The sequence below is a fragment of the Nematostella vectensis genome, chromosome 2 (genome assembly GCF_932526225.1).
Source record: "Nematostella vectensis chromosome 2, jaNemVect1.1, whole genome shotgun sequence".
Classification (NCBI taxonomy): Eukaryota; Metazoa; Cnidaria; class Anthozoa; order Actiniaria; family Edwardsiidae; genus Nematostella; species Nematostella vectensis.
In genome coordinates, this window is record NC_064035.1 from 5,192,722 (window position 1) to 5,219,026 (window position 26,305).

The 26,305-nt window shown below is 41.5% G+C and overlaps 2 protein-coding genes across 3 annotated transcripts; one reads left to right on the forward strand and one right to left on the reverse strand.

Annotated features, from left to right (window-relative positions):
• Window positions 1–18: 18 nt before the first annotated feature.
• On the forward strand, window positions 19–2,367 carry LOC5505660 (leucine-rich repeat-containing protein 57). 2 transcript variants are annotated; one of them, XM_001626395.3, is made up of 4 exons: window positions 19–251; window positions 783–918; window positions 1,620–2,080; window positions 2,216–2,367. In XM_001626395.3, the coding sequence occupies exons 1-4, from the start codon at window positions 171–173 to the stop codon at window positions 2,255–2,257; spliced, it is 720 nt and encodes a 239-aa protein (XP_001626445.1). In that variant the 5' UTR covers window positions 19–170; the 3' UTR covers window positions 2,258–2,367. The 2 variants fall into 2 exon arrangements, with proteins under 2 accessions (XP_001626445.1, XP_032229903.1); XM_032374012.2 differs by having other exon boundaries at window positions 52–319.
• A 263-nt stretch (window positions 2,368–2,630) lies between these two features.
• LOC5505676 (vam6/Vps39-like protein) lies at window positions 2,631–26,278 on the reverse strand. The gene is made up of 25 exons (XM_048722496.1): window positions 26,129–26,278; window positions 25,727–25,792; window positions 25,133–25,200; window positions 24,990–25,032; window positions 24,815–24,909; window positions 24,500–24,524; window positions 21,234–21,289; window positions 20,343–20,474; window positions 19,467–19,647; window positions 19,029–19,264; window positions 13,551–13,680; window positions 12,519–12,661; window positions 11,569–11,653; window positions 11,373–11,449; window positions 11,044–11,185; window positions 9,942–10,102; window positions 9,592–9,690; window positions 8,989–9,106; window positions 8,362–8,487; window positions 8,005–8,107; window positions 7,748–7,793; window positions 7,389–7,517; window positions 7,079–7,213; window positions 3,947–4,038; window positions 2,631–3,807 (listed from the first exon to the last, which is right to left on the reverse strand). The coding sequence occupies exons 1-25, from the start codon at window positions 26,199–26,201 to the stop codon at window positions 3,690–3,692; spliced, it is 2,679 nt and encodes an 892-aa protein (XP_048578453.1). The 5' UTR covers window positions 26,202–26,278; the 3' UTR covers window positions 2,631–3,689.
• Between the last annotated feature and the right edge of the window lie 27 nt (window positions 26,279–26,305).

A 26,305-nucleotide genomic window follows, 5' to 3' on the forward strand; every position in this document is an offset into this window, starting at 1 on the left:
GTTACCTGTGTCTTATTAGTCGCCAGGTTCCTAAGCACCACATCGCTCTGTCTTGTTGTCTTTATTCGTCGTTGTTGTGTTTTTGATATTTCCCTTTTGTGGCCGCTCTGCGGTTCGTTTAGATGCATAAATAGAAGATATATACTGTTCGTGGGTGAGGTTAGACAGATATGGGGAACTCGATTTCTCCACATATCGAAAACGCCCAGAAGACGGGAGTATGTTCTCTCAAGAACAGGGGTCTTGTCGAGGTAGGGTGTTGTTAAACTACATAATGGCTCCTGTCAGATTTAGCTCGAGTCAACTACATAGTTTATCGGTAAGGACTAAAATATTTGAACAGCTTTTGTTTTAAAATCGAAATATTTATCTACGATATATTCTGCCTCCAAAAGATTCAATTCGGGAAACACCTATCAGGAGTGGAGTAAGAGATGCGGAATTTGAAATAAGCGCTTTCCCTGAATAAGCGCCTCGCCTAAAGGGAAATGGAAATAAGCATTAACGCCCATTATAAATTTGGATGACAAGGGGGGCTGTACGTCAGGAGTGGAGTAGAAAAGATGCAGAATTTGAAATGTGCACCTCCTCTATATAAGTGCCTCGCCTTGAGGAAAAATATGAATTAGCATAAACGCACATTATAAATTTTGATGACGAGTAGGACTGTAAGTCAGGAGGGGATTAGAAGAGATGTGGTTGAAATAAGCATATCTTTTCTATAAGCACCTCCCCCAAATAGGTGCCTCGCATCTAGCACATAATAGTGATTTTTTTTCTAGATTCCCCAACCACTGCTCAGGCTTGGTGCAACACTTAGAACTCTGGACCTCTCTGACAACAAATTGAAAGTATTGCCATCTGCAATTGGTAACCTCACAGGGCTCAAGAACATGACTTTGTCTTCAAATAGACTTGGTAAATTACCTTGGGTTTTTACCGTGGGTTTGTACCTTAGTTGGGGTTTCTCCTTCAATTATATTCCAGGCTTGTCACTAGGGAGATTACCTACACAGGGAGGGCACACCCCCTCCCCCTCTCCCCTCCCACACACATGCTTAATCAATGCTATAACTTGAAGACTACAGAAAGGCTGTAGAAAAACTAGATAGTCTGCATAGGCGTTGTGTAGGCAAGGAATGAGTCAACAAGAGGTTTAAAAGGTATGTTGAACGCCTCTAAAACAGAGCAGTCGAGCAGACGTTAGCTCTTCGTTGGGGCAAAAGAAAAAAACTTACTCAATGGCCTTTTTTAATATACCCTGATAGCCAGCTCTCATTGCATTGTGGGTTAGTTGGAGATATTTTGTTTTTTAATGAAAGGAATCCTGTGGGGTGAGAGTGGAACATAATTTCTTCGCCCCCTAGCCTCAACTCACCTTGGCCTTTGCACTTGCCATGAGATACTCAATATTAAAAAACAAAACATTTCTGTATACCACCATGAGAGCCAGCTAAGCTTCTTCGCCCCCTAGCCTCAACTCACCTTGGCCTTTGCACTTGCCACGGGATACCCAATATTCAAAAACAAAACATTTCTGTGTCATACCACCATGAGAGCCAGCTAAGCAGACTATTCCTAATATTAACTAAAGTTGGCTTGTTGTTGTTCCTGTACAGAAACTTTACCAAGTGATCTGGGAAAATTAAAGAAGTTAGAAGTACTAATGCTAAACAACAACAACCTCAAAGTACTTCCTGTTGGATTATTCACAAATTTGACACATTTAAAGACAGTGTCCCTGGCATCAAATCAGATTACAGCTTTTCCTGAGGATATGTGCTCATTGCGGCATCTGGATGTGATTGACTTGTCAGACAACAAACTGCAAGCCTTGCCTGATGGCAAAATGGGTCAAGTACAAGCAGTTGAACTTAATCTAAATTCAAATCAAATTTCTGTCCTGCCTGCTTCACTGGCCAGTTGCCCTCGTCTGAAGGTGTTAAGGGCGGAGGAGAATTGTCTCACCCTCGATGCCGTACCTAGGGAGGTGCTGACAAAGTCGCAAATCTCACTGCTTGCTTTAGAGGGCAACCTCTTCTCTGCCAAGGAGTTACAAGAAAGGGAGGGTTATGATAAGGTGAGTACATCTTATTTTACATTAAATTCAAGGCCAAAGCAGGAAGGTTATGTTAAAATGATCAAGAATGTGCGGTGCCCTTCTAGCAACTAGTTGCATTAGTTAAAGTAATGTTTCTGTTGTTGTTTTTTGTAGTACATGGAGAGATTCACTGCCACAAAGAAGAAATTTGCATGAGCTGGTGATCATCTGATTTCACAGGCAAAGCAGTTGACACTTGATAACTTGACAAATGTTATGCTTTCCATCGTCTTTCAAATAAAAACCAAATCATGTGAGAGCTCTGATAAACACGAGAATTCCACTTTAAAAGGGAAAGCTCCTCCCACCCCAGCTCTTAGCCCCAGTTGGTTGAAATAAAATGTTTGCCCAGGTAACAAGACATTTGTATGAAATCGATAAATAAGTGTTTTGCTGTCCACTCAAATTTTTATTTTATTTTGCATGATCCATAATCTAGCGCACCTGCTGAAAATGCTTATATTTCAAAGCAAAAACATCTTCGCATGACATTATTTTATAATAAGTACAAACATTTTAGGAGGACACGTATAGTAATGGTATTTTATTTGGTTTAGAATTTAAGATTTGAATTTAGCACTTAGAGAAATTGTGCTGATATGTTGACTCATTGACGGCTGATTGACTTATTGATGGCTGATTCTCACCCTTATGGCAGGGTTGGCAGACAAGGAGGGGCAGAGGCACTAGAAATAGGTCAGCAACCTCCCCCGACCCCCCACATTATGAGTATTTTTTTGCATGTGAATTCCAATACTGAAGGGTACAAAGATGCTATATTTAACCGATTAGGAGACATCCTCCTATTTTGGGGACTGCCCCACTGCCCCAGTAAAGAATGTAAGGCATAATGTATCATGTGCTGGGATCAATTGATTCTTCTGCGACCACAAAGTATGCTTGGTCTATGTGTATGATGAAATAAAGTGTCAAAAATTGCATATGAATAAGCATAATATCATTTTTACTTACAGCAATATAAATTCAATATTTAATGCTCAACCAGTAAAACCAGGAACACTGGTAATATGATTGGAATGTTTGTTACGACCAACCACTTGCGATATATTCAATCAGTCAACTGGAAACGTCTCAAAAGTCGTAGGGTCTGAATTCTTGCATCCGATTCCTGATTTGTCAGAAGATAATTAACATTCCACATATTTTAGGTGTTCATGGGTTTACTGGTCCCACGTACAGCATACGTACATCATTTTTTAAAATTATCATTGGGGGTCCTTTTCCAATGACTTCTATGTAAGGATATCTGAACAAGTTATTTTATGCTATCATCTGGTGTTGGGCCGAAGTGAGGGGCTCTTTTCCCATAACTTAGATCCCTATAACTATTCTAATCCTTTTCAGGATATCAGAACAAGTTATTTTATGCTATCATCTGGTGTTGGGCCGAAGTGAGGGGCTCTTTTCCCATAACTTAGATCATTACAACTATTCTAATCCTTTTCAGGATATCAGAACAAGTTGTTTTATGCTATCATCTGGTGTTGGGCCGAAGTGAGGGGCTCTTTTCCCATAACTTAGATCATTATAACTATTCTAATCCTTTTCAGGATATCAGAACAAGTTGTTATCTTCTGTTATCTTCTGGTGTTGGGCTGTGTCGCGGTGTGCTTCGCTCAGATGATGACTGATCTTTGTAGCAGTAATAATGTTTGATTTCTCCACTTGGGTAAAAAGCAAATGCACTGAAATGCAACAAAAACGACATTGAGATATCACAAATGATGAATATCAAACTTGGCAAAATCACATTTAGTGATTAAATCCCCCCACAATCAAGTGAAGATTAGTTGAAGATGGGTGTGTGTTTCTCGGTTGACTGACCTTGTCCCTATACGCTTATGGCATTCTCGGCAGACTCTCTCATCTGTAATCACAATCTTGTGGGCTTGATAAAACATCCGCTGTTCTTGTATCTAAGCACAAGCATTGTCGAACAAACAAAAATTTTTCAATTTTAAGTGTACTGTACATTCCTAGGGGGTTAACAGAGTGTATGCAAATCCCTTAGCTGCCAAAAGTGGGTAATGTCTTGTTGAATAATTGTGAATACTATCCTTTTTCCATGTGATACGACTGGGCAGGGGTAAGAGTGATCTATGAGAATTGTGATCTGTGTTAGGGGTAAGAGTGATCAATGAGGATGGTGATCTGTGTCAGGGGTAAGAGTGATCAATGAGGATGGTGATCTGTGTCAGGGGTAAGAGTGATCAATGAGGATGGTGATCTGTGTCAGGGGTAAGAGTGATCAATGAGTGATCAATGGGGATGGCTACTCTGTCAGGGGTAAGAGTGATCAATGAGGATGGTGATCTGTGTCAGGGGTAAGAGTGATCAATGAGGATGGTGATCTGTGTCAGGGGTAAGAGTGATCAATGAGTGATCAATGGGGATGGCTACTCTGTCAGGGGTAAGAGTGATCTATGAGGATGGTGATCTGTGTCAGGGGTAAGAGTGATCAATGAGGATGGTGATCTGTGTCAGGGGTAAGAGTGATCAATGAGGATGGTGATCTGTGTCAGGGGTAAGAGTGATCTATGAGGATGGTGATCTGTGTCAGGGGTAAGAGTGATCAATGAGGATGGTGATCTGTGTCAAAGGTAAGAATGATTAATGAGGATGGTGATCTGTGTCAGGGGTAAAAGTGATCAATGAGTATGGTGATCTGTGTCAGGGGTAAAGGTGATCAATGAGGATGGTGATCTGTGTCAGGGGTAAGAATGATCAATGAGGATGGTGATCTGTGTCAGGGGTAAGAGTGATCAATGAGGATGGTGATCTGTGTCAGGGGTAAGAGTGATCTATGAGGATGGTGATCTGTGTCAGGGGTAAGAGTGATCAATGAGGATGGTGATCTGTGTCAGGGGTAAGAGTGATCTATGAGGATGGTGATCTGTGTCAGGGGTAAGAGTGATCAATGAGGATGGTGATCTGTGTCAAAGGTAAGAATGATTAATGAGGATGGTGATCTGTGTCAGGGGTAAGAGTGATCAATGAGGATGGTGATCTGTATCAGGGGTAAGAGTGATCAATGAGGATGGTGATCTGTGTCAGGGGTAAGAATGATCAATGAGGATGGTGATCTGTGTCAGGGGTAAGAGTGATCAATGAGGATGGTGATCTCTGTCAGGGGTAAGAATGATCAATGAGGATGGTGATCTGTGTCAGGGGTAAGAGTGATCAATGAGGATGGTGATCTGTGTCAGGGGTAAGAGTGATCAATGAAGATGGTGATCTGTGTCAGGGGTAAGAGTGATCAATGAAGATGGTGATCTGTGTCAGGGGTAAGAATGATCAATGAGGATGGTGATCTGTGTCAGGGGTAAGAGTGATCAATGAGTATGGTGATCTCTGTCAGGGGTAAGAGTGATCAATGAGGATGGTGATCTGTATCAGGGGTAAGAGTGATCAATGAGGATGGTGATCTGTGTCAGGGGTAAGAGTGATCAATGAAGATGGTGATCTGTGTCAGGGGTAAGAGTGATCAATGAAGATGGTGATCTGTGTCAGGGGTAAGAGTGATCAATGAGAATGGTGATCTGTGTCAGGGGTAAGTGTGATCAATGAGAATGGTGATCTGTGTTAGGGGTAAGAGTGATCAATGAAGATGGTGATCTGTGTCAGGGGTAAGAGTGATCAATGAGGATGGTGATCTGTGTCAGGGGTAAGAGTGATCAATGAGGATGGTGATCTGTGTCGGGGGTAAGAATAATTAATGAGGATGGTGATCTGTGTCAGGGGTATAAGTGATCAATGAGAATGGTGATCTGTGTTAGGGGTAAGAGTGATCAATGAGGATGGTGATCTGTGTCAGGGGTAAGAATAATCAATGAAAATGGTGATCTGTGTCAGGGGTAAAAATGATCAATAAAGATGGTGATCTGTGTTAGGGGTAAGAGTGATCAATAAGGATGGTGATCTGTGTCAGGGGTAAGAGTGATCAATAAGGATGGTGATCTGTGTCAGGGGTAAGAGTGATCAATGAGTATGGTGATCTGTGTCAGGGGTAAGAGTGATCAATGAAGATGGTGATCTGTGTCAGGGGTAAGAGTGATCAATGAGGATGGTGATCTGTGTCAGGGGTATAAGTGATCAATGAGTATGGTGATCTGTGTTAGGGGTAAGAGTGATCAATGGGGAAGGTGAACTGTGTTAGGGGTGAGAGTGATCAATGAGAATGGTGATCTTTGTCAGGGGTAAGAGTGATCAATGAGAATGGTGATCTCTGTCAGGGGTAAGAATGATCAATGAGGATGGTGATCTGTGTCAGGGGTAAGAATGATCAATGAAGATGGTGATCTGTGTCAGGGGTAAGAGTGATCAATGAGGATGGTGATCTGTGTCAGGGGTAAGAGTGATCAATGAGGATGGTGATCTATGTCAGGGGTAAGAGTGATCTATGAGGATGGTGATCTCTGTCAGGGGTAAGAGTGATCAATGAGGATGGTGATCTCTGTCAGGGGTAAGAGTGATCAATGAGGATGGTGATCTCTGTCAGGGGTAAGAGTGATCAATGAGGATGGTGATCTCTGTCAGGGGTAAGAGTGATCAATGAGGATGGTGATCTGTGTCAGGGGTAAGAGTGATCAATGAAGATGGTGATCTGTGTCAGGGGTAAGAGTGATCAATGAGAATGGTGATCTGTGTTAGAGGTAAGAGTGATCAATGAGAATGGTGATCTGTGTTAGAGGTAAGAGTGATCAATGAGGATGGTGATCTGTGTTAGGGGTAAGAGTGATCAATGAGAATGGTGATCTGTGTTAGGGGTAAGAGTGATCAATGAGGATGGTGATCTGTGTCAGGGGTAAAGGTGATCAATGAGGATTGTTGTCTGTGTATGGGACTATGGGATAAGGGTGATCAATAAGAATGTTGATTAATGCCTGTGTATGGGATAAAAGCAGTCATGAAGGATGATGATCTGCAAATTGGGTGACGGATGCATCACATACTGACCTGTAAGTGTTCTGCAAATAAAAGGCTCTTTAGAACTTGACTCTGCTTTCGCTTGGTCTCCTTTTCATCCAGTACATTTAACAAGAACTCATACACTTCTCGAACTTGGATCGTGGCTGGGAGGAGTTCAAGTGCCTAATTGACAAAAGGCTTTGTTAGAGTACTTACTTATTTTGTTGAATTAGCCCAGCTAAATTCAACACAGTACTTCTCCTTGTTGCCCATTAGGGCAGGAAGTTCTGCAAGTAAGCAGCCAGTGTCTTGGGCCAGCAGGTTCATTTATTAGTACCTTCTTCTTTTTAAAGCTTACCTTTGCAGTGCTGATTTTTTGATGGTGTTCCTTGAGTATGGCTAGGGCCGCAGGTATGTTTGATGTGACTTGAGTGATCCCTTCAATGTGTGGGGGGTCCAGGTACATACTCAGGAGTGACAAGTATACCTAGCCAATCAGAATATCTGTCATGGTCTCACACAGTGGCCAATCACAAAAATAGTTTTAATTTTGAAGTATACACCTAAACGATCAGAGCATTTATTGTAATTGCGAAAAGTAAAACCTGGCCCATATATTGTTTGAGCGACTTTGCCATCTAAGATTCTTAAAGCATATTTCTACTAGGAAAGGCAACAGAGATGAAACAGAGATAAAATCATGTTGACTAAGCATACCTCTTTACTTCCTTCCCGTTCTTCACCATATGTCCTTTGACAATACCTGAATATAACACATAAGATGAAAGTCACATGAGTTATTGGTTAGGATCGGTAGGGGGCTAGAGAGTGGGTCCTGTAAGTATGTGTATCCTGGCATTGGAAATCTATAATTATAATATGATCACCATTTGAAAATCTCTACCAAACAGAGTACCGTGAAGGATATTTCCATCGACCCTTGCCATACATGCGCTACTATGTGGGGAACTCACTCTTCAGCTAGTTTAGAGTCCTGTAGCACATGAATGTAGATTGCCAAAGCTTCATCATGTCGACCAACTCGGCCTAGCAATAGCGCCCTCTCGTGATAAAAAGCTAGAAAAACAATTAGAATACAAATCACGTCTTCCGAGTGAAAAAAACTGGTAATTTGTTGAAATGGAAAATCCTGTTATGTCCAAAGGCAAAAAAAGTGTGGCTTCTCCAGTGTGAAAACTCTGGAAATTTCTTGGAACAGAAAATCCAATCATGTCCAAAAACAATAGAGTGTGACGTCTTCATTGTGAAATCCCTGGTAATATTTTGCGGTAATACACAAGGTGACCGAGAAGAAGATAATGAGTGCTTACACTCTTGGAAATGCGTGAGAAGGTTCTCGGCCTGATAATACTTAGACGTCTCCAGCAAGAAGAGGAGTCTTCCTCGGAGCTCCCCAAGCTCTCCTGGCTCACTACCAGGGGCAACAGGCTCATCCCCTGAAAAGGTAAAACCATTAGATGTACCCATGGGCAACAAAGTATAACACATGAACGCATACGTAGTCAATATCCTACAATCACGTGCACACATACGTAGTAAACATTGCACATTCACGTGCACACATACGTAGTAAACATGCACACTCACACGTGACCAATAAAGATCAATTGCGTGCAAATTAGCCTGTGAGTAAGCACAAAGGGCAGGGTGAACACGAATGATAGACCTGCGCGCCTGAAGAGAAGAATGGAGTGAATAACAGAGTGTTCCCTCTCCCTAGGGCGCGAATGGTTTCCGTCTCTCTTATTCCCCAACCCTATGGGCTTGCTACACAGGCTACGTGCAAATAATGTGCGATATTTACTGTGTATATCACATATACCTAGTCAACATGGTATAATAAAATACTAGACGTTCACATGGTTTACAGAGTACAACCAGCAAGTTCTGTTTTACGGGGGGGGGGGGGGGGGGATCGGGCTGCGGATGCCGCTTACCTTCAGGCAACGAGTCCAAATACTCCCTGGTCAACAGTTGAACCTTTTCTCTGTAGCAATTAATCAGTTTGTTATGAAACCTCGGCTGGATCTCGTTCCAAATGAAAATAATGTGTTCCTGCAAATGACCAATGGCCGTAACTATGGCTATTATAAGAATGATATGAATATAAGATATGAATGAGGTGTAGAGACATGCGGGCCAGTTCAATATGATGTCGGACTTAATAACCTCAATAAGAGGGTCTTTGGCGCTATGTTGTTATCTTAAAAATACCAGAGTCCTGGCGCACTGTTATTTGTGTTTATATCTAAGACTGAACAGGTAGCATCACTACCCTGGGTACCAGAGCCTCCAGACTTCTCTCGTCCAGTTATACGCTCAGCCAAAATGCCGTGACGATACCCAGGGTAGCAGGATCATTAGATCTTCTAACACATAACAGGCATGATCAGGTTCTTGTTGCTATGTTATGATCCAAGTCTTACTAGGTATGATTAGGCTTTGGTGTTTTGTTCAATATTATCTAAAACATTAAACAAATAGCGCCAGCATTGCTGGCAATGCCTTGCTGTCCTGTTGGGATTGGGCTCAAGACTCACCAGGTATTTTATGACCAAGTTCTTGGCGTTTAATTCAATATGATCTAAGACTTTGTGTCGAGGTAATGCTTCAACCTCCGGCAAATCCTCCGTGAATATCTACAATAAATAAATAATTCACTCTTCAATTTTTTGATTATTGCTGCATCACATGTGATTGAAGTGATTGTATACTGGGAAGGAGACAGGCGTTATGCATAGTATTCATGAACAGTTGTATCAGGCCTCGAAATATTAGGGAGACACGGAAAAAAGACATCAAGAAAATATTGGGGGCCAAGCCACGCCCCTCCTGCTCGTTTCCTAAGTTTTTTGTAATTTCATTTTTTTTTATTGTTTCTATTGCATACCTTGAGACCATCATCGGGGTGAGCTTTCAGGACCCAGACGGAGAAATCTAAAATGAGTTTCATGTGGTCCGGCCCCAAATGCTGGAGGTACTGGACAGTACGCTGGTGGCCCTTCAGGGGACCGCTGGCTTTCTGAGCCTGTCGTAACAGCAAGTCGAGGGCTGGCAAATCAGAACACTTCAATAAATGACCTGCCATAGTACTAATTTTCATTAACCAACTCATTTTACACTAACTCGCCCATGGTGGGTTCCTCAATCCAATTTTGTAGCGATTCTCAATACATCACGACCCTTCCCCTGGACATTCTAACAGTTCTTTTGGTTAGTATGTGGACGTAAATCATCCGCGTTTCCATAACATCGTAGTTTCGCAGTCAACTCCATTTGTTTGTGAGATTGAGAATCGAAGCGCATAGGTCGCTTTGGCTCAAATGATCAGCTGAAATAGCTTCAAAGCGTTTGGAACAAGACATGAACAGTGCAGGCAAAAGATTCGCAGGAATTAGAGCAAGTGATGGTCTAATTAGCAGGTCGCAAAATTAAATATTATCTGAACAAGATCAAATTATCGTTGTTAACTGTGGCGCCATTTGTTGACTTGCATTAAAGCGATCGAATCTTGAAGGAAGAGTTTGGAGGCTTTCTTTGTGAGATGACAGGCAAAACTTGAACCTTGGATGTTTTGTAATATATTTTTACTCTTTTATGAGAACTGAACTTTTGCGTTTCTTTTCTGTGTTGTCAAATGTGGCTCTCGGGCCCTGAGTAAAGTCGAATACAACTTTCGATACACGAAACAAATGAAGTCTGCCTTGATAGTTATGGAAACGCGGATGATTGACGTCCACGAACTAACCAAAATCACCGTTAAAATGTCAAGGCGAAGGGTCGCGATGTATTGAGAATCGCTATAAATACAGTAACCCAAGCATGGTGGGCTCATTAACCTAACCTACTTTACACTAACAACCTTATTTAAACTTTAACTCACCCCGGTGGGTTCATTAACCAAACCTTATTTACACAGCGTTAATTAACAGCGCGTTGGGACATAGGACTGCCAATATTTTACTCATATTCTTCAAGACAGTATCTCTTACCCTTTTTGTGAAGTCCTTTAGTTTGATACAAGATGACCAGCTCATTGTATTTCTTGTTCTTCATCAGGGCTCGCTCACTTTCTTCCACATGACTGTTGTTGTCCTTTAGACGCAGAAGTGGCGCAACAAGAGCATCATTCGTCTAACACATAAGCACAACACACAAAAACAATCAATCATCAAACAGAAACAACACAAAGAGACCATTCGTCTTACTCTTTACCCGGGTGCTATGGTACGAATACCCGCTTTCAGCAAATAACCACAAGGAGGTAAAAGCTATTGGTATATCTTGCGTTATGTTACTGCATGTGTGCCTGTTTATTCACCTGTAAGTAACATTTTAATAACGTGGTGTCGATAATCTGGCGCCTCTGTTTTAGGTTCTTCTGAGCCTTGATGTCCTCTGAATAACAGCAAAAAGAACAACAAGAGCAAGATGAGTACGTAACCTAACCATAGATTGAAAACAGAATGGATACAAACAAAATAGAAAATCGACATGGAACTACATTGCTCGCTCACCTTCACTTAACTCATCTTCAGGATTTTTCAACTTTTTCTGGTTTTCCACTGCTTTATCAGCGGCTTTAATCAGTTCATTACGTTTCTAGATAGAGACAAATAATGTTCTTATTAATTTTGATGGCATTCAATTTGATGCTATTGGTGTCGCACATGTTTCTACCTGTTCTACGAAAGCTGTAAGGGAGATATAAAAAACAACTGAAAAATGGCCAGAACTGAAAAGGTATCAACACCACCACCAATCTAACCACAACCATCGCCATCAACTTAACCAGCAACATCACCATCACCATCATCTTCACCCCAACACCATAACCAACATACCATAACTACCAACACCACCATCATTTTACCACCAAAATCGCCATTATCCTCACCACAAACATCACTAGCAACATTATCTTCACCACCATCACCGCCATCATCACCAACATCGACATCATCTTCACGACTGACAACATCATCTTCATCGTTATCACCAACAACTTCACCACCAACATCACCATCAACATCACCACCAACATCACTTAAAATACCACCATCATTTTACCATCAAAATCGCCATTATCTTCACCATCAACATCACTACCAACATCACCATCATCTTCATCACCAATATAACCATCACCTTCACCACCAACATCACCATCAACACCATCTTCACAACCAACATCACCATCATCTTCATCACCAACATTACCGTCATCTTCACCACCAACACCATTAACATTATCTTCACCACCATCACCATCACCATCAAGATCATCATCATTTCATCACTATCATCACTATCATATTCGACACTAACAACTTTACCACCAACATCACCATCATCTTCACCACCAATATAACCATCACCTTCACCACCAACACCACACTTATCGTCATCACCATCATCACTACCATCATAATTGTTATAGCCATTGTCTCTATTAGTTAACACTGACCTGGGTGAGATACTCGACCAACGCCACATAGCCCTTCTCCGTCTCGCTCATCAAGAGCTTAGGCGGTTCATCAGGGTATTCCAATTGCTTGCGGAAATCTGATGGAAGAAGGTCCTCAAAAAGTCCAATCACATGTGTTGGGTCTGAGGGGAAAATATCATCATTATCATCACCATCTTTTATTGTCACAAATATATTGGCAGTAAATCATGCCCTTATTACACTTTATTTTAGCGTAAATTTAATTTCGCAAATTTCGCGATTTTTCAAATTGACGAGAAAATAAAGTTAAAATTGGGGTGCGCGAAAATTTAGTGAGTACACAAAAAAATCCTTTGGTTAAAATATTAGCCGTTAAATAAGCTTTATGGAAATACCTTGTCTATTTAGTCGTCAAATGTACATATAGTGCCGAAAGGGGTTGTGTTGGACAATTCTTGAAACAGTATTTATAGAATTTTGTGGAACTAAATTTAGTCCATGCAAGTTTTTGTTACAGTTCGTTACAGTTTTAATGATTAAAGCACATTTTAATTTGACTTGTTTTGCTTGGTTTTATTGTCAAAAAATCGCAAAATCGCGAAAATTATCGGCCTTGTTTTAACGAAAATCGCGAAATCGCGAAAATAAAATGTCGCGAAATATCGCCATCTCAAAATCGCGAAATTTTGACGTGCTATTCCCCAAACGCTGACCTTTATATAATTTTAATTTAAAAGCCGCATTGTCACCAGTTTACTTCCGGAGGTCCGACAGAAACCTCAACCGTTAAAAGACAAAAGAATCTGTTAAAATCCGAGATATTAAACAGGCCATTCGCTCTAAATTATCAATCACACCCTCAAAGAAACTTTCAATAAACACACTGCTTTCAATATTTTAAAATATTTTTCGCGTTTCCGTTAAAAATCATCGGAGATTGTTACGTAATCGACCGGAAGTAGACTGGTGACAATGCGGCTTTAAGCAGCATGTATCATGGATTTACGTAGTCATCTGGTCTTGTACATAACAATTCGTGGCCAGCCTTACCAGTTTCCAAGCGTGCAAAGAGTTGGAGTGACTCATCAAAGCGTTTCTGGCAGAATAACTCGAAGGCATACATATTTTGGATACTCTCAATCCTGCGGGACTTCTCTGTTGCTGGCTCATTCACGATTTCCTGTCAACAAAACAGAAAATTAATTGGCCAGTCCTGAGGATTGTAAGAATATCTTATATTTTAATCAGCTTTTAAAAAAACTACTAGATGTTGTTCTTACTGGGGCTTGGCTAGTGGCTTTAGAGTCAAAGGAGTATCAGAATTTAAAAAAGCTACTAGATGATGTTCTTACTGGGGCTCAGCTAGTGGCTTCAGAGTCAAAGGAGTATCAGAATTTTAAAAAGGGCATAAGAAGCATGCCCGTACACTCCAATGGAAATCCGCTCATATTTAGGAAAATTAAGTAGCACTATGAGGTAGGACGAGCTGCCTAAGAGAAAATGGTCCACTTTATGGGTAAACAAACCCTACCGCCAAAATCCTGGCTACGGGCCTGGAAAGAAACCACCAATAAGTACATGGAATGACTTTGGTTTGATTAGAACCTTACTGACAGCATGGGTGCCAAGTTAGTATAAATAGTGGGGTAAGAGCCCCACACTTTTTAAGTAGGAAATAGGTGATTCAAGTATGGTAGTACTTTTAAAAATATTCAGCGTTTTAGTTCGGATGCATAAAACTTTCCCCGATGCATTTTCACAATCAAGTTTTGTTTTGTGCCCTCACTTCTAGGCCACCTCTGCCACCCTTTGTTAAACATCGTGCTCCGTAGTACTCACTGCTAGCATGAGAGCCAACTTAAACTGCGTACTCTGTAGTACTCATTGCTAGCATGAGAGCCAAGTTAAACCACATGCTCTGTAGTACTCACTGCTAGCATAGAGCCAAGTTAAACTGCATAATCTGTGGTACTCACTGCTAGCATGAGAGCCAAGTTAAACTGTGTGCTCTGTAGTGCTCACTGCTAGCATGAGAGCCAAGTTAAACTGCGTACTCTGTAGTACTTACTGCTAGCATGAGAGCCAAGTTAAACTGCGTGCTCTGTAGTACTCACTGCTAGCATGAGAGCCAAGCTAAACTGCGTGCTCTGTAGTACTCACTGCTAGCATGAGAGCCAAGTTAAACTGCGTGCTCTGTAGTACTCACTGCTAGCATGAGAGCCAAGTTAAACTGCGTAATCTGTAGTACTCACTGCTAGCATGAGAGCCAAGTTAAACTGCGTGCTCTGTAGTACTCACTGCTAGCATGAGAGCCAAGTTAAACTGCGTGCTCTGTAGTACTCACTGCTAGCATGAGAGCCAAGTTAAACTGCATAATCTGTAGTACTCACTGCTAGCATGAGAGCCAAGTTGAACTGTGTGCTCTGTAGTACTCACTGCTAGCATGAGAGCCAAGGTAAACTGCGTGCTCTGTAGTACTCACTGCTAGCATGAGAGCCAAGTTAAACTGCGTGCTCCGTAGTACTCACTGCTAGAATGAGAGCCAAGTTAAACTGCGTACTCTGTAGTACTCACTGCTAGCATGAGAGCCAAGTTAAACTGCATAATCTGTAGTACCCACTGCTAGCACGAGAGCCAAGTTAAACTGCGTGCTCCGTAGTACTTACTGCTAGCATGAGAGCCAAGTTAAACTGCGTGCTCTGTAGTACTCACTGCTAGCATGAGAGCCAAGCTAAACTGCGTACTCTGTAGTACTCACTGCTAGCATGAGAGCCAAGTTAAACTGCGTGCTCTGTAGTACTCACTGCTAGCATGAGAGCCAAGTTAAACCACATGCTCTGTAGTACTCACTGCTAGCATAGAGCCAAGTTAAACTGCATAATCTGTAGTACTCACTGCTAGCATGAGAGCCAAGTTAAACTGTGTGCTCTGTAGTACTCACTGCTAGAATGAGAGCCAAGTTAAACTGCGTGCTCTGTAGTACTCACTGCTAGCATGAGAGCCAAGGTAAACTGCGTGCTCTGTAGTACTCACTGCTAGCATGAGAGCCAAGCTAAACTGCGTGCTCTGTAGTACTCACTGCTAGCATGAGAGCCAAGTTAAACTGCGTACTCTGTGGTACTCACTGCTAGCATGAGAGCCAAGTTAAACTGCGTGCTCTGTAGTACTTACTGCTAGCATGAGAGCCAAGGTAAACTGCGTACTCTGTGGTACTCACTGCTAGCATGAGAGCCAAGTTAAACTGCGTGCTCTGTAGTACTCACTGCTAGCATGAGAGCCAAGGTAAACTGCGTACTCTGTAGTACTCACTGCTAGCATGAGAGCCAAGTTAAACTGCGTGCTCTGTAGTACTCACTGCTAGCATGAGAGCCAAGTTAAACTGCATAATCTGTAGTACTCACTGCTAGAATGAGAGCCAAGTTAAACTGCGTGCTCTGTAGTACTCACTGCTAGCATGAGAGCCAAGGTAAACTGCGTGCTCTGTAGTACTCACTGCTAGCATGAGAGCCAAGTTAAACTGTGTGCTCTGTAGTACTCACTGCTAGCATGAGAGCCAAGTTAAACTGTGTGCTCTGTAGTACTCACTGCTAGCATGAGAGCCAAGTTAAACTGCGTGCTCTGTAGTACTCACTGCTAGCATGAGAGCCAAGTTAAACTGCGTACTCTGTGGTACTCACTGCTAGCATGAGAGCCAAGTTAAACTGCGTGCTCTGTAGTACTCACTGCTAGCATGAGAGCCAAGGTAAACTGCGTACTCTGTAGTACTCACTGCTAGCATGAGAGCCAAGTTAAACTGCGTGCTCTGTAGTACTCACTGCTAGCATGAGAGCCAAGTTAAACTGCATAATCTGTAGTACTCACTGCTAGAATGAGAGCCAAGTTAAACTGCGTGCTCTGTAGTACTCACTGCTAGCATGAGAGCCAAGGTAAACTGCGTGCTCTGTAGTACTCACTGCTAGCATGAGAGCCAAGTTAAACTGTGTGCTCTGTAGTACTCACTGCTAGCATGAGAGCCAAGTTAAACTGTGTGCTCTGTAGTACTCACTGCTAGCATGAGAGCCAAGTTAAACTGCGTGCTCTGTAGTACTCACTGCTAGCATGAGAGCCAAGCTAAACTGCGTACTCTGTGGTACTCACTGCTAGCATGAGAGCCAAGTTAAACTGCGTGCTCTGTAGTACTCACTGCTAGCATGAGAGCCAAGTTAAACTGCATAATCTGTAGTACTCACTGCTAGCATGAGAGCCAAGTTAAACCACGTGCTCTGTAGTACTCACTGCTAGCATGAGAGCCAAGTTAAACTGCGTAATCTGTAGTACTCACTGCTAGCATGAGAGCCAAGGTAAACTGCGTACTCTGTAGTACTCACTGCTAGCATGAGAGCCAAGTTAAACTGCGTGCTCTGTAGTACTCACTGCTAGCATGAGAGCCAAGTTAAACTGCGTACTCTGTAGTACTTACTGCTAGCATGAGAGCCAAGTTAAACTGCGTGCTCTGTAGTACTCACTGCTAGCATGAGAGCCAAGTTAAACTGCGTGCTCTGTAGTACTCACTGCTAGCATGAGAGCCAAGTTAAACTGCATAATCTGTAGTACTCACTGCTAGCATGAGAGCCAAGCTAAACTGCGTACTCTGTAGTACTCACTGCTAGCATGAGAGCCAAGGTAAACTGCGTGCTCTGTAGTACTCACTGCTAGCATAGAGCCAAGTTAAACTGCATAATCTGTAGTACTCACTGCTAGCATGAGAGCCAAGTTAAACTGTGTGCTCTGTAGTACTCACTGCTAGAATGAGAGCCAAGTTAAACTGCGTGCTCTGTAGTACTCACTGCTAGCATGAGAGCCAAGTTAAACCACGTGCTCTGTAGTACTCACTGCTAGCATGAGAGCCAAGTTAAACCACGTGCTCTGTAGTACTCACTGCTAGCATGAGAGCCAAGTTAAACTGTGTGCTCTGTAGTACTCACTGCTAGCATGAGAGCCAAGTTAAACTGTGTGCTCTGTAGTACTCACTGCTAGCATGAGAGCCAAGTTAAACTGCGTAATCTGTAGTACTCACTGCTAGCACGAGAGCCAAGTTAAACTGCGTACTCTGTGGTACTTACTGCTAGCATGAGAGCCAAGGTAAACTGCATAATCTGTAGTACTCACTGCTAGCATGAGAGCCAAGTTAAACTGCGTGCTCTGTCGTACTCACTGCTAGCATGAGAGCCAAGTTAAACTGCGTGCTCTGTAGTACTCACTGCTAGCATGAGAGCCAAGTTAAACCACGTGCTCTGTAGTACTCACTGCTAGCATGAGAGCCAAGTTAAACCACGTGCTCTGTAGTACTCACTGCTAGCATGAGAGCCAAGTTAAACTGCGTAATCTGTAGTACTCACTGCTAGCACGAGAGCCAAGTTAAACTGCGTACTCTGTGGTACTTACTGCTAGCATGAGAGCCAAGTTAAACTGCGTACTCTGTAGTACTCACTGCTAGCATGAGAGCCAAGGTAAACTGCGTGCTCTGTAGTACTCACTGCTAGCATGAGAGCCAAGGTAAACTGCATAATCTGTAGTACTCACTGCTAGCATGAGAGCCAAGTTAAACTGCGTGCTCTGTCGTACTCACTGCTAGCATGAGAGCCAAGTTAAACTGCGTGCTCTGTAGTACTCACTGCTAGCATGAGAGCCAAGTTAAACCACGTGCTCTGTAGTACTCACTGCTAGCATGAGAGCCAAGTTAAACTGCGTGCTCTGTAGTACTCACTGCTAGCATGAGAGCCAAGTTAAACTGCGTGCTCTGTAGTACTCACTGCTAGCATGAGAGCCAAGCTAAACTGCGTGCTCTGTAGTACTCACTGCTAGCATGAGAGCCAAGGTAAACTGCGTACTCTGTAGTACTCACTGCTAGCATGAGAGCCAAGTTAAACTGCGTACTCTGTGGTACTTACTGCTAGCATGAGAGCCAAGTTAAACTGCGTACTCTGTAGTACTTACTGCTAGCATGAGAGCCAAGTTAAACTGCGTGCTCTGTAGTACTCACTGCTAGCATGAGAGCCAAGTTAAACTGCGTGCTCTGTAGTACTCACTGCTAGCATGAGAGCCAAGTTAAACTGCGTACTCTGTAGTAATCACTGCTAGCATGAGAGCCAAGTTAAACTGCGTACTCTGTGGTACTTACTGCTAGCATGAGAGCCAAGTTAAACTGCGTACTCTGTAGTAATCACTGCTAGCATGAGAGCCAAGGTAAACTGCATGCTCTGTGGTACTCACTGCTAGCATGAGAGCCAAGTTAAACTGCGTACTCTGTAGTACTTACTGCTAGCATGAGAGCCAAGTTAAACTGCGTGCTCTGTAGTACTCACTGCTAGCATGAGAGCCAAGTTAAACTGTGTGCTCTGTAGTACTCACTGCTAGCATGAGAGCCAAGTTAAACTGCGTACTCTGTGGTACTCACTGCTAGCATGAGAGCCAAGTTAAACTGCGTGCTCTGTAGTACTTACTGCTAGCATGAGAGCCAAGTTAAACTGCGTGCTCTGTAGTACTCACTGCTAGCATGAGAGCCAAGGTAAACTGCTTGTCCTGCAGCAGCTGTTGTATCTGCATAGGAAGTGCAACAGGGACCAGTCGCCACACATGTGATGTGGATGCCACATAGATGTGCTTGCCCTTAGCAATAAAGCGTGGTTTTTGTAGCTCAATGCTCTGAATGAGTGCTCTTGGGCTGATAGTTCGCATCTCAATGTAGCGGGGGAGGACACCAATCACGTATGGCTCCACATATTCTGAGGTAATGTAAAAAATGAGTTGGAATAATCAGCTATTGCAATGAAGTAAAAAAGTTTTGAAGTTTTTTTTCCATTTAAACATGGTTTTATATTTCTAAAAATCACAGTCATGACATTCAATGGAAGCCATTGAAATATGCCCAATTCTAATGTTAGAACCATGGACTTGTTTGCCCTACTTGTCTATATTGTTACTCACCGAGAGCCATGGGCGTGTCAGACCACGTCAAGGACTGTTTTTGTGTGTGTTTGCCCTCGCTGTCTGTTATAATACTCATGTCATCCCGGCACAAGATGAGACCACTATTAGGTAGAGTAGCGATGGTTGGTTCTAAATGCTTGCCGGTTGAGAACAGTTCAGTTGCGGCCCCTGTGTTTACCTGCATATAGATATTTATATATATTACTTGACGATCATTGTAATATATGCTCAAGTCGTTAGTTATGGGGAATTGTAAAACAGACCTGGATGGAATGCAACCTAAGTTGCATTTTTTTTCTTTTTAAGTAAAATTTTGTGCAAACCCAATATGTATAAATTTAAACGCTCCATTATGCAAGCTCTGTTTAAACCTAGTAGCTGTGCCAAATGGGTTAAAACAGACACCAGTTCCTTTTTGCCTTGCATGACAAGTCTACAGCTACAGATAATAAGACAGGGAGGGCAGGCAAAGAAGCCAAGTCTTTTCCTTCTTTTCAAAGATTTTAAAACTTCTTGCACAGTACATTTCCAATAGCACCTTTGTTAGGTGAAGTGCTGTTATAATAAATCAACACAAGGTTGAAATGGTGTGTTGTACATATGTCTCCATGAAAAAAAACAAGTATGTAGATTCCCCTTTGATAAAGGGCTAATGTTCTAAACATCAGGGAATCTACTTATTCTTCTCAGAGACATAAAACATACATGCTGGATAGTTTTTGATTGATAAGAATTGTTCTTAGCCTTTAGTGTACTAGATTTTGAGAGTGTTTCAATCAATCCTGTGTACTAGATTTTGGGAGTGTCTCAATCATGCCTATGCACACTGCCTAGTTATTCACCAGCTTGTCTGTAGTTTTTTTCCAGTCATACCTTAATGAGTGAGTAGTCCCGCTTGAAACCAACACACAAGCTATCTCCTGCCCAGGCCACAGCACGGACTACATCAGGGAGACCAAGTTCAGGAGGCAATTCCTGGAAACTCTCATTTCTCCAGATGTACAACTAAGACAGAAATTCTACCATAAGAAACTTTTATTTCACCAGATGTACAAATGACACAGAAATTCTACTGTAAGAAACTGTTGTTTCTCCAAGTGCACATTTGAGGCAGAAATTCAACCATAAGAATATCTCATTTCTCCAGAATAGAATAAAAAAGCCCAAACTGTCGCGATCTCGTACCAGAACTATGAATACAATACACCAAAAACATTTCTCCAGATGTAGAACTGAGAAGAAACTTTATTATAGGAATTCCTTATTTCTTCATATGACATTATGTAGTTGCATATAAGAGACAGTGGCAGCATTGTTGTGGGGGAGGGGGTAAATAGCTACCATAATTGCAAGGGAGACAGGGGGATGCTTATTCAGATTTTTTTTTCCCTTTAGACAAGGAGCTTACTCAAGGGGAGGTGCTTATTTGAGGGAGGCACTCATTCAAGTAATTACGGTAGCATATGGGTCAGGTGCTGCAAGTTGTGAAAAGGAGCTAGATCAAAGGTTAGGGTCAAGCCACAAGTCTCAAGCCCATGTCGGGGTATTTTTAAAACTGCCTGGAAAACTATAGGAAATTCATTAGTCACACAGCAAGCTACTGATAAATTTTTGGATGTTTCTCACTTCGGTTATCTTCTGAATGCTTTTCTGTACTGGAAAAAACCTCCCAAAACTCTCCTGGTACTAACGGACCTATTAATTGCTATTTTATTTCATATTAGAAAGCAAATTATTTGATAGATTTCAAGCAAGTATAATTACCTGAATTTTTTTCTTTACTGCAACACAGAGCTTCAGCTCAAATGGTGGTGATGGATCTAAGCAAACAAATCAATAAATACAAAAAGCCCAAATAGTTGTGTTTGTGAACCAGAAGAATTAATACAATACACCAAAAACTAGAATTCGACTCTGCCAAATTTTCATAGACAAAAACAAATTATTTTTGTCCATAGCCACGCTATTCTAGAATATGCATGTTTTTGTCAGTTGTAATGTTTTTGCATCTAGCGCCTCTATTCTGATGTAAATATACTTGTAACAATTCACCTTCTTCAGTCTGCCCTGAAGAATTCTTATTAAAGACGAAAATTTGTATTGCATTACTTTATATCAAGTGACAGGTATATGAACAAACTACATAAGCCTGAACAAAGAGTGGTATACTGTACTGTACTGTACTGTACAGTACTGTCTATATCACATGACAGGTATATGAACAAGCTAACGGCCTGAACAAAGAGTGATATGCTGTACTGTACAGTACTGTCTATATCACATGACAGGTATATGAACAAGCTAACGGCCTGAACAAAGAGTGGTATGCTGTACTGTACTGTACTGTACTGTCTATATCACATGACAGGTATATGAACAAGCTAACAGCCTGAACAAAGAGTGGCATGCTGTACTGTACAGTACTGTCTATATCAAGTGACAGGTATATGAACAAGCTAACAGCCTGAACAAAGAGTGGTATGATGTACTGTACTGTACTGTCTATATCACATGACAGGTACATGAACAAGCTAACAGCCTGAACAAACAGTGGTATGCTATACTGTACAGTACTGTCTACATCACATGACAGGTATATGAACAAGCTAACGGCCTGAACAAAGAGTGGTATGCTGTACTGTACTGTTTATATCACATGACAGGTATATGAACAAGCTAACAGCCTGAACAAAGAGTGGTGTGCTGTACAGTACTGTCTATATCAAGTGACAGGTATATGAACAAGCTAACAGCCTGAACAAAGAGTGGTATGCTGTACTGTACAGTACTGTCTATATCAAGTGACAGGTATATGAACAAGCTAACGGCCTGAACAAAGAGTGGTATGCTGTACTGTACTGTCTATATCACATGACAGGTATATGAACAAGCTAACAGCCTGAACAAAGAGTGGTATGCTGTACTGTACAGTACTGTCTATATCACATGACAGGTATATGAACAAGCTAACAGCCTGAACAAAGAGTGGTGTGCTGTACAGTACTGTCTATATCAAGTGACAGGTATATGAACAAGCTAACGGCCTGAACAAAGAGTGGTATGCTGTACTGTACTGTCTATATCACATGACAGGTATATGAACAAGCTAACAGCCTGAACAAAGAGTGGTATGCTGTACTGTACAGTACTGTCTATATCACATGACAGGTATATGAACAAGCTAACAGCCTGAACAAAGAGTGGTGTGCTGTACAGTACTGTCTATATCACATGACAGGTATATGAACAAGCTAACAGCCTGAACAAAGAGTGGTATGCTGTACTGTACAGTACTGTCTATATCAAGTGACAGGTATATGAACAAGCTAACGGCCTGAACAAAGAGTGGTATGCTGTACTGTACTGTCTATATCACATGACAGGTATATGAACAAGCTAACAGCCTGAACAAAGAGTGGTATGCTGTACTGTACACTACTGTCTATATCACATGACAGGTATATGAACAAGCTAACAGCCTGAACAAAGAGTGGTATGCTGTACTGTACAGTACTGTCTATATCACATGACAGGTATATGAACAAGCTAACAGCCTGAACAAAGAGTGGTATGCTGTACTGTACTGTCTATATCAAGTGACAGGTATATGAACAAGCTAACAGCCTGAACAAAGAGTGGTGTGCTGTACAGTACTGTCTATATCACATGACAGGTATATGAACAAGCTAACAGCCTGAACAAAGAGTGGTATGCTGTACTGTACAGTACTGTCTATATCACATGACAGGTATATGAACAAGCTAACAGCCTGAACAAAGAGTGGTATGCTGTACTGTACAGTACTATCTATATCACATGACAGGTATATGAACAAGCTAACAGCCTGAACAAAGAGTGGTATGCTGTACTGTACAGTACTGACTATATCACATGACAGGTATATGAACAAGCTAACAGCCTGAACAAAGAGTGGTATGCTGTACTGTACTGTACTGTACTGTCTATATCACATGACAGGTATATGAACAAGCTAACAGCCTGAACAAAGAGTGGTATGCTGTACTGTACTGTACTGTCTATATCAAGTGACAGGTATATGAACAAGCTAACAGCCTGAACAAAGAGTGGTATGCTGTACTGTACAGTACTGTCTATATCACATGACAGGTATATGAACAAGCTAACAGCCTGAACAAAGAGTGGTATGCCATACTGTACTGTCTATATCACATGACAGGTATATGAACAACCTAACGGCCTGAACAAAGAGTGGTATGCTGTACTGTACAGTCTATATCACATGACAGGTATATGAACAAGCTAACAGCCTTAACAAAGAGTGGTATGCTGTACTGTACAGTACTGACTATATCACATGACAGGTATATGAACAAGCTAACAGCCTGAACACTGAGTGGTATGCTGTACTGTACAGTACTGTCTATATCACATGACAGGTATATGAACAAGCTAACGGCCTGAACAAAGAGTGGTATGCTGTACTGTACAGTACTGTCTATATCACATGACAGGTATATGAACAAGCTAACGGCCTGAACAAAGAGTGGTATGCTGTACTGTACAGTACTGTCTATATCACATGACAGGTATATGAACAAGCTAACAGCCTGAACAAAGAGTGGTATGCTGTACTGTACAGTACTGTCTATATCACATGACAGGTATATGAACAAGCTAACGGCCTGAACAAAGAGTGGTATGCTGTACTGTACAGTACTGTCTATATCACATGACAGGTATATGAACAAGCTAACAGCCTGAACAAAGAGTGGTATGCTGTACTGTACAGTACTGACTATATCACATGACAGGTATATGAAAAAGCTAACAGCCTGAACAAAGAGTGGTATGCTGTACTGTACAGTACTGTCTATATCAAGTGACAGGTATATGAACAAGCTAACAGCCTGAACAAAGAGTGGTATGCTGTACTGTACAGTACTGTCTATATCACATGACAGGTATATGAACAAGCTAACAGCCTGAACAAAGAGTGGTATACGGTAGAGTATATCAAGTGACAGGTATATGCTTTTAATGAAACTCACCAAATACTGAGGATGATTTCCGTTTCTAAAGAAAAAAAGAAGACAGGGTCACAGTAATAGTAATAATAGTATAAAGTATACATAAATGGTTTACAAAAAGCCAGCTCCCATTATGTTAGAGACCCTTGGAGGAGAACATGATGTTTGTTAGTGATACTGCAGTATGCTAACATCGGATTGTTTTATTTCTATAGGTAGATAGACTTGTTGTTTCTTTACAATGTCACAATTGACCCTTTCAAAACTTTCCTTACTTTAAGGTCTACTGCAAAGGATGTTGCCCCTTTGGATTTGCTTAGGGTAGATAGTACTCACTGTAAGATCTACTGCAAAGAATGTTGCTCCCTTGGACTTGCTAAGGGTAGAGAGCAGAGCAAATGTTTCCAAGTTATGGACACTGATGACATTGTCTAGCAATAGAACAGATAACAGAAGGATAAGATACAGTATAAGGAATCCAACATAGGTTAAGAATGGTAGATGTCTTTACCTGATAAACTTATTAAGATGCTCAGCTCTTCTACCACAGTCAGCTACAAAACATGGACAGAAGAAAAAGGATATGAAACAGGAAACTAAAATTATCACTAACCTTATAATACACTTTTCTTTATTTTACATTGACATACAAACCTGCAATATTGGCTTTTTAGAGAATAACTTGTTAGAGCTTCGAAGGTCAACTTTAAAACGAATAGCACCTTAGAAAAGAAGGATACAGCATTAACTTTAACATAAAGTGTTTTAATTATTGAACCCTGTTGAATAAGCTTGAAACAGTCACACTTTTTAGAATATTGGCCATTAATTCCATTTCTCATGATAAATCTCTAAAGCTATCCATGGACTGTGCAGATCAGGACTGGGAAAAAATCAGGCCCATACGTTACCACTCCATCTGAGTGCCCAGTCTCATGAACTGTAATCATTACCAGGCTCCCCTTTCCTATTACGTGTATGGTCATCTACCCATTCTTATAGCCTTTCTAGAAAAGGGTAAATATATACCCTGACATCATATGACTAGTTACTGAAGATGACAAAAGGCTTTGATCCTGATTACAGATCCTCCATCCCCTAGCACACAAACAACTATAGATCACACTATAGCAGTATCTTATCCATCATCCACTATCATTCAAACAACTACACTACAGACTACACTATAGAAGTACCTGAACCTTTATCCCTTAGCATCCAAACAACTACAGATCACACTAGCAGTACCTGATCCATCTTTGATAGAGTAAAGAAGAAGATGGCCTTGCCTTGTTCCCACTAGCAAACAGTCAGCTATCAAGTACAGAGATAAAGTTAGCTGCAAGTTATACAGAACTTCTACACTGGCTAGAAAAGCTTGTTCAAGAACGACAAAAAAATCAGCAAGGGTGGTTATCGAATGACGTGTGAGTTTACTGAGCTTATAAAAAGAATACCTCTCCGGAATTTAAATGGGTCAGATGTAAATTCAAACATGTAGCGAACAATAGGATATTGTCGACATGATACAGTTTCAAAAGAGGTTTTTTTTTAGATGAACTCGTGACTAGCCTATGTTATTGAACAATCCACTTAAAAAGTTCCACAGCCAAGTGAAGGGCATACGTGCATAAAAAAAAACAGTAATACCGTAGGTTGCTATGCATTCTATCTGCAGGGGTAGTTTCTCCAGTATCGGTGCATGTTCAAAGGCATCATGCATGTTTTTACCCGGAGACGTCGTACTTCATAGTGATAGAAAAAGAAAGAGGACAACAGCGCGGTCAAAAAGCCTAGGCTCGAAACCCATAGGAAACCCGCGTCACA

What these genes read in the sequence shown, in the direction of transcription:
- LOC5505676 (XM_048722496.1), bottom strand. Translation starts at nt 26,201, where the DNA reads ATGCATGATGCCTTTGAACATGCACCGATACTGGAGAAACTACCCCTG. An exon ending in CTAAAAAGCCAATATTGCAG is followed by an intron (nt 25,033 to 25,132) that starts GTTTGTATGTCA and finishes CATGTTTTGTAG; the next exon opens with CTGACTGTGGTAGAAGAGCT. An exon ending in CTTTGCACGCTTGGAAACTG is followed by an intron (nt 12,662 to 13,550) that starts GTAAGGCTGGCC and finishes TTTTCCCCTCAG; the next exon opens with ACCCAACACATGTGATTGGA.
- LOC5505660 (XM_032374012.2), top strand. Translation starts at nt 221, where the DNA reads ATGTTCTCTCAAGAACAGGGGTCTTGTCGAGGTAGGGTGTTGTTAAAC. An exon ending in TTTGTCTTCAAATAGACTTG is followed by an intron (nt 919 to 1,619) that starts GTAAATTACCTT and finishes GTTCCTGTACAG; the next exon opens with AAACTTTACCAAGTGATCTG. An exon ending in AAAGGGAGGGTTATGATAAG is followed by an intron (nt 2,081 to 2,215) that starts GTGAGTACATCT and finishes TGTTTTTTGTAG; the next exon opens with TACATGGAGAGATTCACTGC.